General features: G+C 34.2%; 3 protein-coding genes across 3 annotated transcripts; all 3 read left to right on the top strand.

Moving 5' to 3' along the window:
• Positions 1–2,234: 2,234 nt before the first annotated feature.
• Positions 2,235–3,359, top strand: LOC114741279 (F-box/kelch-repeat protein At3g06240-like). Its single transcript, XM_028929533.1, has one exon. It carries the CDS (start codon positions 2,235–2,237, stop codon positions 3,357–3,359), a length of 1,125 nt encoding a protein of 374 aa, XP_028785366.1.
• Positions 3,360–6,636: 3,277 nt separating this feature from the next.
• On the top strand, positions 6,637–7,809 carry LOC114741278 (F-box protein At3g07870-like). Its single transcript, XM_028929532.1, has one exon. The coding sequence runs from the start codon at positions 6,637–6,639 to the stop codon at positions 7,807–7,809; it is 1,173 nt and encodes a 390-aa protein (XP_028785365.1).
• Positions 7,810–10,797: 2,988 nt separating this feature from the next.
• Positions 10,798–11,964, top strand: LOC114741277 (F-box/kelch-repeat protein At3g06240-like). The gene has a single exon (XM_028929531.1). It carries the CDS (start codon positions 10,798–10,800, stop codon positions 11,962–11,964), a length of 1,167 nt encoding a protein of 388 aa, XP_028785364.1.
• Positions 11,965–17,630: the final 5,666 nt, after the last annotated feature.

The following is a 17,630-nucleotide window of genomic DNA, read 5'->3' as shown; positions in this document are numbered from 1 at the left end:
CTCTGGTCCTAAATGTTCATTATTATCATTTTTACTTTGTTGAAGTACTTATGGTCGAAATGAACCTATAAGAGTTTAGTTCGTTGTGTAACTATTAGGCTTGATGTGATTCAGGTATTTTATCAAAAATAATGAATGCAGATATGCAATAACATATGCTTGTAGCTTTATCTGAATTATCTATATGGTATCAGGTCATTCAATTTTCTCTCAAAGATATATATTTTAGTTGTTGGTCTGTGGACTATTTGGGACCTTCTTATCAGGGTAATGTAACATCATAAGACCTTAAAAGAGAGTAACATGAACGGCCAAAGACTCCTAGGAAGTGCATATTCATGTGGAATATTCACAAACTTGGTCAAAGGCATCATTGTTGATGTAAATGGAAGTTAATCAGTTAGTGATGTAAATGGCTGTGAATTTTTTCCAGTCCAATCAGTTTTCAATATATGTTTTGAAGGTGATAAAAGTGGAAAAGCTTCAGATTTGAGTTTCATGGGATAACAACCAGCTGAACCTAGTAAAATCATCAACAATAAGTATGTTAGAGTATTGAGATCCACATATATGTGCGCGCGCGCGCGGGGTCGCTGAAGTAAATGATAAAAATATAAGCTTTAATGGCCTTTTGAGTACACACTGTGGTTACTGGATTTTCAGTGACATGACGCTGAAAATGATATTAGGATCCTTATTGGAATGTGACATATTATAAATTTTCAACATGTTCTGAACAGTTGAAAGTGAGGCAACTCCCAGTCTATAATGCAACCAAGCAAGTTTTTGGTTATCTCAGACTAGGGGTGTTATGAATCACCCAAAAGTATTTTTTAGAAGTATTTTTTTTTTTGGTAAAACGAGATAAATTTCTTCACATATTTATTTTGTATATCTTAAAAACACTTTTAAAATCATGCTTTTGATGATTTACCTATTTAAGAGGAAAATTACAAGTCTTTGATGCAATAAACAAATGTGCAGCAGTGCTGGCGAACAATTTAATTAATTTTATGGTTTTCTTCGTTCGAAGTCAATTTTTTCATATAATTTTATTATTTTTCCTACTTCTTACTTGAAATTGCTAATTAATTATTTTATTAGTTTTTTTTTCCTTCCTTTTGGCGGCACGAGAACCTACTTTTCACCACTTCAGATTTATAGGGAAGATCATGGGCCATCCCTTAGGAAGTATTTTCGGCCTATCAATATGATCATGGTTCATGGGTCTTCACAAATAGTTAAAACAAAAGCAAAATCTGTATAATTTACTTCCATTTTAAATGGGCTTCTTATAATTACCTTGTTTTAATTGGGTTTTATTGTTTGATCATGGATATATATATATATATTTTTTTTTTGCCAACAGAAATGCACGATATTATAACCATGTGAAATAGAATCGAAGAGATTTTATATAGCCCATGAAATTCATTGAATTAAAATTATTAGTTTTTACTTTTTATACACAAGGATGTATGTTTAGAATGAATCAAACTAAGGAACAATTGGAATAAAGTAATTATGGGAATCTAATTTAAAATTGAGATAAACTATGAGACTTGCAAATTAATTTTTTAAAGAATAGTAATAGAATACAATTTTTGAAAAAGGGTATTAAAAAGAGGAATAATAGACACAAATATTTAGTTAAAAAAAAGTTAAATGTCATGCTTTATTTTGTTTTTGCACTAATCTCATGCCACTTTAATTGTATTTGATTGGATGTAAGTTATGCGAGTGGCTTGACACGAATTTTATTCTCATCTCTTAATTTTTAATTCATTTTTGCATTTTTTTTATAAAATAATTGTTATAAGAAGTCATCATTTTAAAAATCAAACTAAAAACCTTTTATAAAATAAAAAAGTCTATTTTTATGTTAGTGACTTTGGTTTAACTCAAAAGGGGAATCGTATTTATTTATTTGAGTTTTGTTTAAATAACTTATTATAATGGGCAAGCATTTCAAGTGGTAATCATTTAATTTGCTTCAATAAAATTGGCTGTTGACTAAAAAAAAAAAAAGAAGTAAATTTTTCCCGGAAAAAAAAAAAAAAAAAACCACGCCGCAGAGTCTTTTACTTCTTCTTGAATAAACCTGAAAACTTCAGTACAACTAACCCAAAAAAAAAAAAGTCTTTTACCTCTCCAACCGTTTCCTGTAAACCTTAGCGCCTTTGTTGGTCGCGAAGGCTTTTCTCTGGAAAACAAGTTCTTCTCAATCGAGCACTATGAAGAAGGAAGTGGACGGCGACGCTCCAGTTCTTCCTGAAAAAATCATCAGAAACATTCTCAAACGACTTCCAGTGAAATCCCTAGTCCGATTTCAATGTGTGTGCCGACATTGGAGAAATCTCTTCAAGACCGCATCTTTCATCGCAGACCACCTGCACCACTCAAATCATCAAAACCCTTATCTCCTTTTCCAACGGGATGGCTGGGATGATCCTTCGAACTTGTATTGGCTTGATTCCGAGATGCAAGTTCGGGATTTTCAGAACCCTCTTTTACTCGATTACTTGAAGCGTGGTAAGATCGTTGGTTCTAGCAATGGCTTGCTCTGTGTTGAAATCAACAAGCATGATGTGTCTCCTCATTTCCTTTTAGTGTGGAATCCAGCGATTAGAGAGGTTAGACTGGTGCCCGAAACTAATTTTCATGAGGATTATTATCTCTATTCTGTAGCATTTGGGTTCAGTCCAATTATTAATGATTACAAGATAGTGATATTGTATGTTAATGAGTATTATACTGAGCTTTCTGCCGTGAAGGTGTATTCTTTAAGCTCAGGGTCATGGAAGGAAGTAAAATTTAGGCTCAATCACAGTACATGTCTTCATTCTCATTGTGTCACTGTTAATGGTGTTATGTTTTGGTTGGGTTCAAAGCGGGTTGGGGAGGATCCAGATGATAATGAGGGTCTGATTGTTTCACTTGACCTAGCAACCGAAGCGTTTAGAGTGATCCCCATACCTGAGCATGACTTTTTTTCAACGCTTGCTGTGTATGAGGAAAAACTTGCAATGGTTTCTGGCATCAGAAGCACAGGGCATTCTGTTATCCATCTGTGGGTAATGGAGCAGGGTGTAGTAGCATCTGGGGAGAGATGGAATTGGACTAAGAAATATACCAGCAGCCCTTATCCATGCAAGTTATATCCCAGGACTATTTGGAGAAATGTAATTGTCTGCACGGATGACATGGAGGACGAATCCACCGCTGTTCTCTTCAATCTCACTACTAAAAGAATCAAGAAGCTGGCCATTAGCAAATGTGACGATGGTCATGATATTTTCAATTATGCTGAAAGTCTCGTACCAGTTGGAGGAATGAAATCATTTGCAAATTTTCTGTAGGGTCTGTAGTCATTCATGATATTGAATGCAACGTGTACAGTGATTTAGCAAAAGCTATTCTATCTCTGTTCAATCTCACAACTCATGAACTCGAGATGTTTGCTTCCCAGACCTTTTAATCTTTATTACTTGGCTTAAGCACTTTTGGAAGTAGAGAAGAACCCATATCAAGTTATATTATTCTGTGCCTTGTCAAGTTTGAAGACCTTTTGAGATGTTATCTAGGATGATGGATTTAGATATTTTAGTAACAGATGTTTGTAGCCGTGTTTGACATATCTATAAAATTAGTTTCTTCTGTTTACTTTCCGAGACGGCTATATAGACTACTTGTTGCTTGTGCGTGGATTATTTGTGAGTTGTGACCTATTGCCGAGGTAAAATACATATATCCTATGAGAGGGGGAAAAGTGGAGCAAGAGCCAAGAGGACTTGTTTGCATTAAGAGGGTGTTTGGCAAGCTTTAATGCTCTGCATGGATAGGAAGAAAGTTGAGAGGAAAAAAAACAAGAGGAGAGAAAATAAAAAGAAAAAACTAGAGGGAAGATGTTTGGATGAATGAGAGAAGATAGAGAAGAGAGAAAGTTAATAAATATCTAAATAACTAAAATGTTCTTATCAAAATAGATATTTAAAATTAAATTAAATTAAATATTGTAATAAAAAAATTGTACTAACATTAACATCATCAAATAATTTAAAATCAAGTTATTTGGTTTTTATATTTTTTCATATTATTATGTTTTAAAACCAAATTATTTAATAAAAACATTGTTTTAAGATAAAAAATAAAAAGTGACTACTTTTTAAATATAACAAAAAAATAAATATGGAGAGGAAGAAAGAGGAAGGGTAATTATGAAAATCTTGTTTTCTTTTCCAAATCTCTCCATATATGAGAGAAAATAAGGTAGGTGATCCATTTTATTTTCTTTTCGACTTTTCCTTCTTCCCATATTTTTTTCCTATCCAAACAAAGGAAAACTTGTGTTTCCTCTCTAGTTTTTTTTCCTTTCTTATGTTCTCTCAATCCAAGCAAGGAGTAAAAGTGTTTTTTAGAAGCATTTTTTTCATAAAACGAGACAAACTTCTTCATATATTTATTTCGTAAATCGTAAAAATATTTTTAAAATTATAGTTTGCTTTCCATTCAAATACTTTTTAAATTGAGACAAAATTCCAATACATATTTTACTCACATTTTGTAAACCAAATTATTTGTGAGTTGCTTGCTTCTTTTATATCACTTATGCTTGTTCTTGCAAGTTTTTCCCCGCCTTGTTCAAGAAAAGATTTCTTTTATTGAAAAAATAAACGTTTTGACGAAATGTGGTAAAATTTAGTATAGTAAAAAGATAAAAGGATGAGAGTGATGACTCTTCATTTTGCCCGGGAATACTGAATGAAGTTTCTGCAAGTATTTTCCATTAGATAAGGGGCTCGTTGATTAACATCTTTTGTTCTGTTGAGGAGTGGGGGGGGGGGGGGATTGATGCATAAGCTTACTAGCTTTGTGAATCCCAAGCGTTTCCTGGGGAGATCAACGAGGTACGAGTTGAACAATTTCTCATGGATTCATATAACTTAATGAAAAAAACAAGAGAAAATTATAATTAAATCTCACTGAAAAAAAATAATTATTAAAAAGTTTTAATAACAATCTTAACAGACTGTAATAATAAGTTTTATATTAAAAATAATAACTTTTGAGACTTATTTTTTAATTTTTTTTGTGAGATTTTATTATAATTCTTCCAGGAAAACAACTATCAAAGCGGTTTTATTTTTCAAAAGTGTATTTACATGAATCGAGTTTTTTTCAACTACTCCTCTGATCCTTAATATAAAATATAATTATTAAGTTGGTTTTAATCCTAAATATAAGACTCATTTCTTATATTTATTAATTTTCTCTAAATTACCTCTATGATACTCCCTCAACTATAATCAAGTAAAAGAGGGAGAGAGGGTATTAAAAAAGATGATTATGGTGTTTTAAGAAAAATATGTCATATTTTTTATAATTACCTAACTTACCTAATTTTTTTAATCTAATCAAATTAGTTAAATAGATCTTATATTAAAGATATATTAAAGATACGAGAAACATAATATAAAATCACTTGACACAGTAACATATCTCTGCCTACCGAGATACTCTGAATTTGCTTTATACACGACTCTGCAGACTTGCCATCTGAAATATCTTGAAGATATCAAGCGTATCAGAAGGCAGACTGATAAGACAGAGAAATGACATGAAATTGCGAAATACCTTAGCAGGTTCCAAGACTCCTTGCGAAGCACGCCATAGCTAAATCCTTGGTTAATGGCGGAATGGTCAGAACAGGAAACCATTTAAAATGTGAGAAACAGTCCTGTTCAAGTTCCAGTCTGCCCCTTTCGTCGGACTACGGCACAGAAGCACAGAAATTATAATGAAATGGCTTCTGATGTATATTTTACGTGCTGTGCAAGCGACTTGGCTCTGGCATTTGGCAGACGAAAAATGAATCCACAATGTACAAACCCACGATCCGCATCAAGTTTATCAGAAAGGATAATAAAGGTAATGGTGTTGTCACATCATGATTACTTTTTTTCTCCAGAGCAAAATCTGCTAATGCGTCCAACTTCCACATATGAGAGATCAGCTTTCTGCATATAGCATTTAATAATGGAGCGGCCGAATGGAAACACAATGCTATGTGGAAGACACAATCGGAGAGTTCGGTGCTCGGATGAAAGCAAAATGAATTATAATATCAATTACAGGTGAACAGTCTTTAATGCATAAATAAAGCAAGCAAAAATACAATTAGTTCTCAGATAATACATTTAAAACATTTCAAACTAATAAAGAATGCTGTGACCAAATATATTTAAATAGTAGCTTTTGTCAGTTATCAGTACAGAAAAAAGCTTAAGCTAAGCCTTGCATAGCATTATAGCTTATGAATACGGACGAGGCTCGCTGGGGGAGCATAGGTTCCCGTGATTGTCTAGCTCTAATGTTAAAGTCTCTGTACCACGCTGCGACTTTTGCTCTGCCCTGAAACATTGCACGAAAACGGATGATTTTTTAATAAAGTGTCACATGTGACTTAGCCGGATGACACCAAGCCCTACTAATCTATTAGTCCGTAAACCACGTTCCCATGTAAACAAATATAAAAGTTAGTAATGCGTTGTGAAATGCACTTGTGACGGGGGAGGCTGGACGAAACCTCCATTGACTTAGAAGGCTTTCCTTGGAGAGATCTGTTCTTCCCCGGCCATGACTATGAAGCAGGTAGCAATGGATGACCAAATGCCATATCTTCCAAAAGAAATCATTCAAAACATTCTTGCGCGGCTTCCTGCAAGGTTCCTAATCCGATTTCTGTGCGTGTGCAAGCAGTGGAAAAATCTCATCAAGTCCCCTTCCTTCAGCTCCAACCACCTCCTCCACTCCTCTCATCAAAATCCGTGTCTCCTCTTCCTAATGAGAGGCGGCGATGATGCTTTGAACTGGCATTTGCTTGATTCTGAGATGCAAGTCCATCGAGTTCAGAACCATCCTTTGATTGATTATTTGAAGTGTGGTTGGGTCGTTGGTTCCAGTAATGGCCTCCTGTGCGTTAGAATCCGTAAGGATGGTATGTCTCATGACTCCCTTTTATTGTGTAATCCGACTATTAGGGAGGTCAGACAGTTGCCTGGAGCTACTGATGCTTTTCCACATCAGAATATACATGTCGGATTTGGGTTTAGTCCAATTGTTGATGATTACAAGATAGTGAGAATTTATGTTGATATTCCGTTTGATGATATGATTGATAAAGTGTTAGTCTATTCATTAAGGACAGAGTCATGGAAGGAAATAGAACTGGGGATCTTAGTTGGTGTAAGTCTTAGCTCTCATGGTTTCACAGCTAATGGATCTATCTTCTGGTTTGGTTCTAAGCTGGAGCAGGAGGATGAAAATGGTAATCTTGTTGGTGGAAGTGTGATAATTTCCTTTGACATATCAACGGAAGTGTTTACATTGATGCCAAGACCTGCTTTGACCCTTGGATCACATCTCAAGACGCTCACTATGTATGAGAAACAACTTGCAGTGCTTTGTTGTACTGCGATTGGAAATTCTAAATCTTTGATTGATTTGTGGGTGATGGAGGAGGGTACAGTTGCATCAGGGCAGAGATGCAGTTGGACTAAGAAATATACTAGTAGCCCGTATCCAGGTGTCTTATGCCCCCTGACTATTTGGAGGAATGAAGTTGTTTGCAGCATTTCAACTCGACGTGAAATGGAGAATGATGAACCAAACACAATTCTGTACAATCTTACTACTAAAGAATTTAAAAAGTTTGCTGTTAGCAGATGGTGTTGTGGTTATCATGTCTTCAATCATGTAGAAAGCCTTCTGCCAGTTGGAGGAATGAAGTTATCTGCAATGTTTGTGTAATCTAGACTCGAGTGATATCTAAGGTAAAGTGGAGCATGATGAATCAAAAACTATTCTATCTAATTTCTATTTTGGTGAAAGGCAGAACAAGAGGATTATGTTTAATTTATTATGTTTGTTCGTGAGTAGGAAACCTTAACAAGTGACTTCATGGAAGACTAATGATGAATGGAATATTTTGGCTGCCTATTCTCTTTAGCTAGCTTACCCCTTCAGTTTATCTGGTCTTGTTTCTCTTTCCCCCTTTGCTCCCTTCATTTTTACCTCTATTTGCATCAGTCTAGCATCAGTTTGATTGTTTTACATCACTGTGGTTGTCTTATCTATAATAACATATGTTCACTTGTCTTTCAAAGATGGATATATGCCACTTTGTTAAAGCAAGAAGTGATTCACTTTGGTTTAATACCTTAGTGTTGGGAGAGCATTAAGTTAATCATGAAGGTATTGTTGGAAAAATATATATTTTTAGCTTTTTTTGATAGCTTATCAAAATGAACTTTTTCCGTCACATCCGTTGTGTTTAGCCTATGTTCTCCCAACTACTCACTCATGCTTCTACCAACTTACTCTTATTTAGCTTAACTAGAATCACTGTTTTTTTCCGGGGAAAAAAACACTGTACAAAGTCTCAGAATGTTCTGCTTTCATCATTTCAGATGTACCAAACACAGCGCTTTCACTTCCTTATGAGAAAGTCCATCTTCCCTTTTGAGCACGATGAAATGCATGGTAGTGAGCAGGCCAAGATCTTCGATGCCTCATTGTTGTATTAGATATGTTCAGAAGACTCAATGTAATGTAAGATCTTTCACAGATTTTGATCAGTGTTAAGATTGATTGCTTCTATCCCATACAAACTTTGGTTTTATGTTTGGTTGGAGATGCATTCATGCTTCTTTGTTCGTTTCTGTGAGTATGGATTCATATTTCCAATGACTTCCATGCTGCAAAATAAAACTTTTTTTTTTTTTTGGAAAGAGTGACCTTTTGAAAATTATCTTGATAAAAATTGCTTACTTACATGAGCTCCTTTTTGCCCATATTGCCTTTAATGATGTATTGGGCGAATGGAAGCATAGTGCTCTCTGGCAGATACGCTCGAGAATTTGGTGGTCGGATGGAAGCAAAATGAATTATAACGCAGGTAATTAGTATAAGATGTAAATAAGATATAAAAACAATTACTTAAGTTAGTTATCATAATAAATTAATTTTATTTTTAAAAATTATTTTGTTAATTATATACTCTTCTAATTCTTAATATAAGACCCATTTAAGTAATTTGATTAGATTAAAAAAGTTAAATAAATTAGTTAATTATAAGAAATGTGACGTGTTTTTTTAAAGTACCATAATTATCTTTCTTAATACTCGGACTTTTTCTTCTATTTAATTATGGATGAGAGAGTGTCTATAGGAGTAATTTAAAAAAAAATAATAAATATGAGAAATGGATCTTATATTTAAACTCAAAACTAACTTAACAATTGGGTCTTATATTAAGAATTAGAGGAGTATAATGAAATTACCTTTTGAATAATCAATTATTACAATTATTACGGAGATTAGTGAGAGAGTAAAATAGAAAAATATAAAAAATAAAATAAAATTAAGTTTTCTATGTATGGGCAATTGGAATTTATAATTAATTAAGGACAGGAAGTAGTATCAATTACCGGTAAATACTGCACAAGTAAGTAAAATACAATTAGTTACTCCTCCGGTTCTAATTATAAGACCCAATTAACTTATTTGAGGAGATTAAAGAAGTAAGTTAAATTGGTTATTTATAATAAATAAGTGTTGTCATTCCTAAAATATCCTTACTAATTAAGTATATTGGCTAAAACTATCATATTATTAGAAGGATTATCTTGAAAAAAAATGTATAAATATAAGAGACAAAATAAATTGGGGTCTTATAATTAGAAATAAATAAAAAATCTAATGAAGTCTTATAATAAAAACCGAAAGAGTATTATCGTACTTGCTATTCAAATTGGTGTATTGTTAGTTTTAGCTTACGATTATCAGCGACAACGCCTTTTAACTTGCTTGACAGCTGCTGCGCCTCATATAGCTTTTGAATATGGCCTGATGCTTTGCCACCATGATGTTCAAAAGTCTGTACCACTTTTGCTCTGCCACCTGAAGCATTACACGAAAATGGACAACGTTTTGATAAAGCTTGTCGATCATATATTGTGGATGTTAGACAGGCAGATGTTGCAGTCAAAGTATTCGTATATACCTTTTTTTTTTAAATATAAAACTCATTTTATAATATAATTTATATTATAAAAATGGTCTTATGTTTATATTGAAGGAATATTTAATATAAAAATTAGTTAACTAGTTTAATTTGAATATATTAAAAAAATTAGTTAACTATTTGTAATAAATAAGTATTGTGTTTCTTAAAATATCATTACTAATCAAGTATATCAGTTAAATTATTATTATTGCAAGAATTATCTTAAAAAAACAGAATAAATATGAGAAATAAAACAAATTGGACACTTATATTTAAAATAAAAACTCATTTATTTGTTATTTTAATAGTATATTTGTCCTTTTTTGGCCAACAAGGCAACAACTTAATAGTCATCAATATTTAATCAAATACACCATAAGCAGTACGCATTTTTCCAGTTAGTATTGAGCGATTTAAAGGTTTTTTCCGACTGAGAGTTTAATTTAGAGGATGCTTGAATTAGCTTTTAGTTAGACAGAAATCACTTAATTAAAAGCTGTACGCTCAAATCCAAACCATAATTTTGAGAAATTAATCTATTTTGGACCCACTTTTAATGAACAGGTATTGGCCCACAAATACTCCGCTTTGAAGATTCTGAAAAACGAAAATAAACACACGACGAAACGGCTTGTTTCTTAATTTCTTGTATTGGTTCCTCCGATTGAATCCTGAAACCTTCGTCGATTGGGGGCTTCCTTAGAGAGATCTGCTTTTCCCTGGCGATAACTATGAAGCAGATCGTAATCGATGACGATGTACCCTTTCTTCCCGATGAAATCATCCTAAACATTCTCAAACGACTTCCTGCAAAATCCCTAGCCCGTTTTCAATGTGTCTCCGAACATTGGAAAAATCTCATCAAGAACCCATCTTTCATCGCTGACCACCTCCACCACTCCACTCATCAAAACCCTTGTCTTCTCTTTCGGCCGCAGAATAGCACAGGTCCTCTGAACTTACATTTGCTCGATTGCGAGAAGCAAGTCCATCGGGTACCAAACCATCCTTTGATTGACTATTTGAAGTGCGGTTGGTTCGTTGGTTCGAGCAATGGCTTGCTCTGCATTGGCATCAGTAAGGAGGGGGTATTTCATCATCCCCATTTATTGTGGAATCCAGCTACTAGAGAAGTCAAACAGGTGCCTAAACCTATTGATGATTTTGAGGGTCATTATTTACGTGTAGGATTTGGGTTCAGTCCAATTGTTAATGATTACAAGATAGTAAGAATTTATGTTGATGTGATATTTGATGATCTGGTTGAAAAAGTGGAAGTGTACTCATTAAGGACAGGGTCATGGGAGAAAGTAGAATTGGGGATCTTAGATGGTGTAAGTATTAGTTCTGCCAGTTTCACTGCTAATGGAGCTATGTTTTGGTTTGGGTTTAAGCTGGAGGAGGAGGATGAAAACGGTAATATTGTTGCTGGAAATGTGATAATCTCGTTCAACATAGCAATGGATGTGTTTGCATTGATGCCAGTGCCTGCTTCAGCCCCTAGATCGCATCTCAAGAGGCTCACTATGTACGAGAACAAACTTGCTATGCTCTGTTGCACTATGATTGGAAATTCTGAATCTTCTTTGATTGATCTATGGGTGATGGAGGAGGGTACAATTGCAGCCGGGGAGAAATGGATTTGGACTAAGAAATATACTAGTAGCCCATATCCATGCGTCTTATGCCCCATGACTATTTGGAGGAATGATATTGTTTGCAGCATTTCAACTAGACGTGAAATGGATGATGAACCAAACACTGTTTTGTTCAATCTTACTACTAAAGAATTTACAGAGCTTGCTGTTGGCAGAAGTCGCTATGGGCATCATATTTTCAATCATGTAGAAAGCCTTATGCCAGTTGGGGGAACGAAATTATTTACAATCTTTGTGTAGCATCTGAACTTGTTAGTGTTATTGAAGGCAAAGTGGAAAATGATGAACCAAAAAATACTCTTTCTCCGATCAACCTCACCACCAATGAATTCAATATGTTTTCTACCTGAGATGCATCAATGGTGTGGTATTTTCAGTTATGTAGCAAGCATTTACTAGTTGGCCACATCCGCATTGAAGAACCAAGATCTTAAGTATTTTTTGTTATCTTGCAATTTTCCAGTTTAAGGCCTTTCATTAAAATGACCTTATGCTTTATTTACTTTTCAAGTGGCTTCTATGAATCTGTAAATCCCTAATATGTAACTCATGGATGGAAATTATTTATGAATGGAATATTTTCGCTTCTCATGTTGTTCAGTTAACTTAACCCCCTCTTTCTTATATCTCCCTCTCCCTCTCTGTTTTGCACTTCTTCCCTTCATTCTTACCTCTGTTTGCATCATTCTAGCATCAGGTAGATTGTGTTTCACATCACAGTATTTAGCCCCATGTATTATATCATGTTGTTCAGTTCTCTTTCAAGGTGGATGCTTAATTTAGTTGCTGGTGTGTGCTTGTTAGGTCATTGGGAGTATTTGCTAAGAGTTTTTTGGTAAAGTTGATCATGCAAAGTTTTAGAATATTTTTCCCTCATCATTCCATATATACCGGATACAGCCTTTTCACTATGAGAAAATCCTTCTTCCCATGGCACTAGACAGGCATAGACCTTCTATGCCTCATTGTTATTATTTTGGATATGTTCAAATGTTCAAATGAATATGATATCCCTCACAGTCTCATATTTCAATCGTTGTGCCAAGATTGAAAGAATCGTATCAATGGGCCGCTTTTGATCAAGTGTTAATTTCTTGTCTTCCGTACAAACTCGGCTTGATAGTATATTAGTGATACTTTCTTGCTTGTTCTTCTTAAAGACTATGCGTTAACATTTAAAATTTTTTCACACTGCAGAACATCTTTTGAAAGAGTTTGTCCTTTCAAAATGGATTATCTTAAAAACACTTGCTTACCTTATTTCTTCAGCTTCATCGTATATTCAAATGCCTTTGTGTTTCATTCTGATGGATACATAGACCTGTGATCTTTTTGACAGCCAGAAGAGGCAAATTGGAGATCTCTTGTATAAGAAAGCAATTCATTCAGCTAAATTGCTCATTTGGTGCCCGTTCATGTGCCACTAAATGGGATATCTTTTTTCTGCTGGATGACTTCTCCAACATTACAATATTTCTTTTTTGTCCTACAAGACTCTGTAACTCTGTATTTTTATAATATCATTTTGTTGATTATATGTATAAATAAAAAAAAGAACAATCTAGGAAATCCAGTTTGCAATTTCATAGACTTTATGCAAGTTTATCTATGGTATACATTGACACACAATGTTGGGCATGGTCGGTCATATAACCCAAAAAATGGAAAGGATTGGGACAAGGTGCTTCCTGTCAAAAGATATTAGGAACAAAGGTGAGGGAACAAAATTACTATTGTAACATCAAAAAAGAGTAGCAGGTGTCATAATAAAATATTAAGTGTAAAAATACACATGTATATTTCAAAACGAGGCAAAAATACCGCCTCCGTTAATTCTCCCAAACGGCGGCTACTTTTTATTTTTGTGGGACCCACCCAGTGTTACATGCTTATTTGAGTTATTACCAGCTCACCCTAGCCTTTTTCTCTCTCCCTCTCCTCTTAACACGTAACCCCTTTCCCCACTACTAACACCTTCCCTTCTATCATCGTTCTCTCTCTCTCTATATAACCATTTCCTTCTATTACAATTCCCTCTCTCTTTTATGGCATGTTAGGACTAGACTTGCTCTGGTTACCTTCACCATTTCACCATTGCACCGCGGCCGCCATAGCCACCTTTGATGATCCTAAAGATACCTACAATCTTTGCGCTATTATCCCCCATTACCTCATCTGAGATGCCATCATAGCTGCTAACATCGCTTTTGGTACTCTTGATCTCTCTGAACTTGCATAATTGATTGGAGACTTGTGTTGTCTTAGCCTATGATTTTCTTTTTAAAACTTGCTTCCTGTCATTGATTCATTTGAGCTTAATTGTTTCCCTTGAGTGAATGAATCATGGGATTTCCATTTTAGTTTCATTGCCACGCAACAATGCTCGTCAACGGTGATAAAGACAATGAAAATGACAATGGAGAGTGCTCGTCCCTGATCAAAGCATGTTTTTTCCTATGAAGCTTGCTCTTGCGACGAAGCTTGCTGTTGTAATAATTCTTTCAACCTTCTCCTCTGCATGGGCGTCGTTGTCGAATAAGAAATGGGGGAAAGAGAGAGAAGGTGCTTATTGGGTAATTAGGAGAGAGAGTGCGGAAGGATAAGGGGGAGAGAGAAGAAAGAAAGGCAGGATGAGAGGGAGAGAGACTGACAAAATCAAAAGAACGTAGAGGGTAGCTGACCAGGACAAAAGTGGGTCCCACAAAAAAGAAAAACATAACAGGCGTTTGGGAAAGTTAACGGATATGGTATTTTTGCCCCTTCACCGTAGGAAAAATTAAGGGAAAAAGACAGAAAAATACACTCTTAATTTCAGAAGCCCAAAAAGGTCCGCTGAATTCAACAAATCCCAGTTTGGTACCATGAGACCAAATTGGGATTATTATTTGAAAGGAAAAGACCAAATTGCCCTTCATTTTAAATATTACTTTTAAAATATCACAGCCCCTACTGGCCGGCCGGCCACCGGACCTCCGGCGACGGCGGTCACCGGAGCTCCGGCGACCAGTCGACAATTGGTCACCGGAGCTCCGTCGGTCGGATTTTTTTTTTTTGAAATTTTCACAACTTCAATATAACGGTTAACAACTTTTGTAATGCGATTAACAACTTCAATATATCAATTAACAACAGCTTTTCTGGAAAATTCAACAAAGTCCGGCGACCGGAAACAATTTTTTAAAAATTTTTTACAACTTTAATATAACCGTTAACAACTTTTGTAACGCCATTAACAACTTCAATATAGCAATTAACAACAGGTTTTTTGAGAAATTCAAGAAACTCCGGCGACCGGAAACAATTTTTTTGAAAATTTTTACAACTTCAATATAACGGTTAACAACTTTTATAATGCTATTAACAACTTCAATATAGCAATTAACAACAGCTTTTCTGGAAAATTCAACAAACTCCGGCGACCGGAAATAATGTTTTTGAAAATTTTTACAACTTCAATATAGCGGTTAACAACTTCTGTAACCCTATTAACAACTTCAGTATAGCGGTTAACAACAGGTTTTTGAGTTTGTTAAAAACATTACTGAAATTATAAAAATGCCACTTTTTGAATTTAAAAACTTGTTGTTAACTGCTATATCAAAGTTGTTAACCGTTATATTGGAGTTGTACAAATTTTCAAAAAAACGTAACTGTTAACGTTATACTAAAGTTGAAAATTTTTACAACTCCAATATAACGGTTAACAACTTTTATAATGCTATTAACAACTTCAATATAGTAATTAACAACAAGTTTTCTGGGAAATTCAACAAACTCCGGCGACCGGAAATAATTTTTTTGAAAATTTTTACAACTTCAATATAGCGGTTAACAACTTTTGTAACCCTATTAACAACTTCAGTATAGCAGTTAACAACAATTTTTTTTTGAAAAATTATATAACTCAAAAACCTGTTGTTAACTGCTATACTGAAGTTGTTAATAGGGTTACAAAAGTTGTTAACCGTTATATTGAAGTTGTAAAAATTTTCAAAAAAATTGTTTCCGGTCGCCGGAGTTTGTTGAATTTTCCAGAAAAGCTGTTGTTAATTGCTATATTAAAGTTGTTAATAGCATTATAAAAGTTGTTAACCGTTATATTGAAATTGTAAAAATTTTCAAAAAAATTGTTTCCGGTCGCCGGAGTTTATTGAATTTCTCAGAAAACCTGTTGTTAATTGCTATATTGAAGTTGTTAATGGCGTTACAAAAGTTGTTAACGGTTATATTGAAGTTGTAAAAATTTTCAAAAAAATTGTTTCCGGTCGCCGGACTTTGTTGAATTTTCCAGAAAAGCTGTTGTTAATTACTATATTGAAGTTGTTAATCGCATTACAAAAGTTGTTAACCGTTATATTGAAGTTGTGAAAATTTCAAAAAAAAAATTCCGACTGACGGAGCTCCGGTGACCAATTGTCGGCTGGTCGCCGGAGCTCCGGTGACCGCCGTCGCCGGAGGTCCGGTGGCCGGCCGGCTAGTAGGGGCTGTGATATTTTAAAAGTAATATTTAAAATGAAGGGCAATTTGGTCTTTTCCTTTCACATAATAATCCCAATTTGGTCTCATGGTACCAAACTGGGATTTGTTGAATTCAGCGGACCTTTTTGGACTTCTGAAATTAAGAGTGCATTTTTCTGTCTTTTTCCCAAAAATTAATGTATATTTTTTCTCCTAATAATTTATTATACTCTTTTTTGATGTTATAATAGATAATTTTGCCCCTTCACCGTAAGGAAAATTAATGCGCTAGTTATAACTTCACTTGATTTTTAATCAGGTTTTTATGTTTTTTAACTAGTTTCTTATAGTTTAATTTAATCTAGTTCAATCTTAACGCTCTAATGAATTTAAAGATTATTTCAGGCTAATGGCTAATACCATTAATCATTATTTTGAAACGGTGATTGGAAATTAGCTAAAAGAAACTGAATTTCAAATGATTTTTTTCCCGTAAAAGAGACATTAGGCATTCAAATATCAAATTAAATTCAGAAATCTGGGTTCTACACCTGATCTTAGCCAAAAAGGCTAAAAAGGTTATTTGTTGTGTTCTACTATATCTAGTTCTAATTATAAGAGCTGATTGACTAATTTGAGGAGATTAAAGAAATAAGTGATGTTAGTTATTTGTCATAAATAGGTGTTGTCTTTCCTAAAATGTTATTGCTAATTAAGTGTGTTGGCTAGAACTACTATTATTAGAAGGATTATCTTGAAAAAAAAAGAATAAATATTAGAGACAAAATGGATTGGGATCTCATATTTAGGACCAAAATAAAAGTCAAACAAGATCTTATACTCCTCCGGTCCTAATTATAAGACCCAATTGACTTATTTGAGGAGATTAAGGAAGTAAGTTAAGTTGGTTATTTATAATAAATAAGTGTTGTCATTCCTAAAATATCCTTGCTAATTAAGTATATTGGCTAAAACTATCATTATTAGAAGGATTATCTTGGAAAAAAATGTATAAATATAAGAGACAAAATGGATTGGGGTCTTATAATTAGGACCAAATAAAAAGTCAAATGGGGTCTATAATAAGGATCGGAGGAGTATTAAGGGGTGAAGGTGGTATATTCTAATAATTGATTAAAAGAAAGAATATTTAGTATGCTAAGTAACATTTTTCGGTAAGGATTTGTTGATTCACTGATTATTGATCTTAGCTTTAAAAGAGGCAAATAATAATAATAATAATAACAAGTCCTTCGTTATGTCGCCTCCTGAAGTTCCTGCAGCGCCATTTGATCATCGAGTTTTTAGTCACCTTTGCCCGGCTGGCTTTCGTCGAGCTACGAGTAGAGCACGATGAAGCGGGTGATAATGGACGGCGACCTACCATCTTTTACCTAAGAAACCATATCAAACATTCTCAAACGGCTTCCTGTAAAATCCCTAATCCG

Source organism: Neltuma alba, unplaced genomic scaffold (assembly GCF_004799145.2).
Source record: "Neltuma alba isolate B1F8T4 unplaced genomic scaffold, ASM479914v2 tig00003342_pilon, whole genome shotgun sequence".
Classification (NCBI taxonomy): Eukaryota; Viridiplantae; Streptophyta; class Magnoliopsida; order Fabales; family Fabaceae; genus Neltuma; species Neltuma alba.
Note: the sequence above shows the minus strand (reverse complement) of the source record. Positions and strands in the feature narration are given on the sequence as shown.

What these genes read in the sequence shown, in the direction of transcription:
- LOC114741279 (XM_028929533.1), top strand. Translation starts at nt 2,235, where the DNA reads ATGAAGAAGGAAGTGGACGGCGACGCTCCAGTTCTTCCTGAAAAAATC.
- LOC114741278 (XM_028929532.1), top strand. Translation starts at nt 6,637, where the DNA reads ATGACTATGAAGCAGGTAGCAATGGATGACCAAATGCCATATCTTCCA.
- LOC114741277 (XM_028929531.1), top strand. Translation starts at nt 10,798, where the DNA reads ATGAAGCAGATCGTAATCGATGACGATGTACCCTTTCTTCCCGATGAA.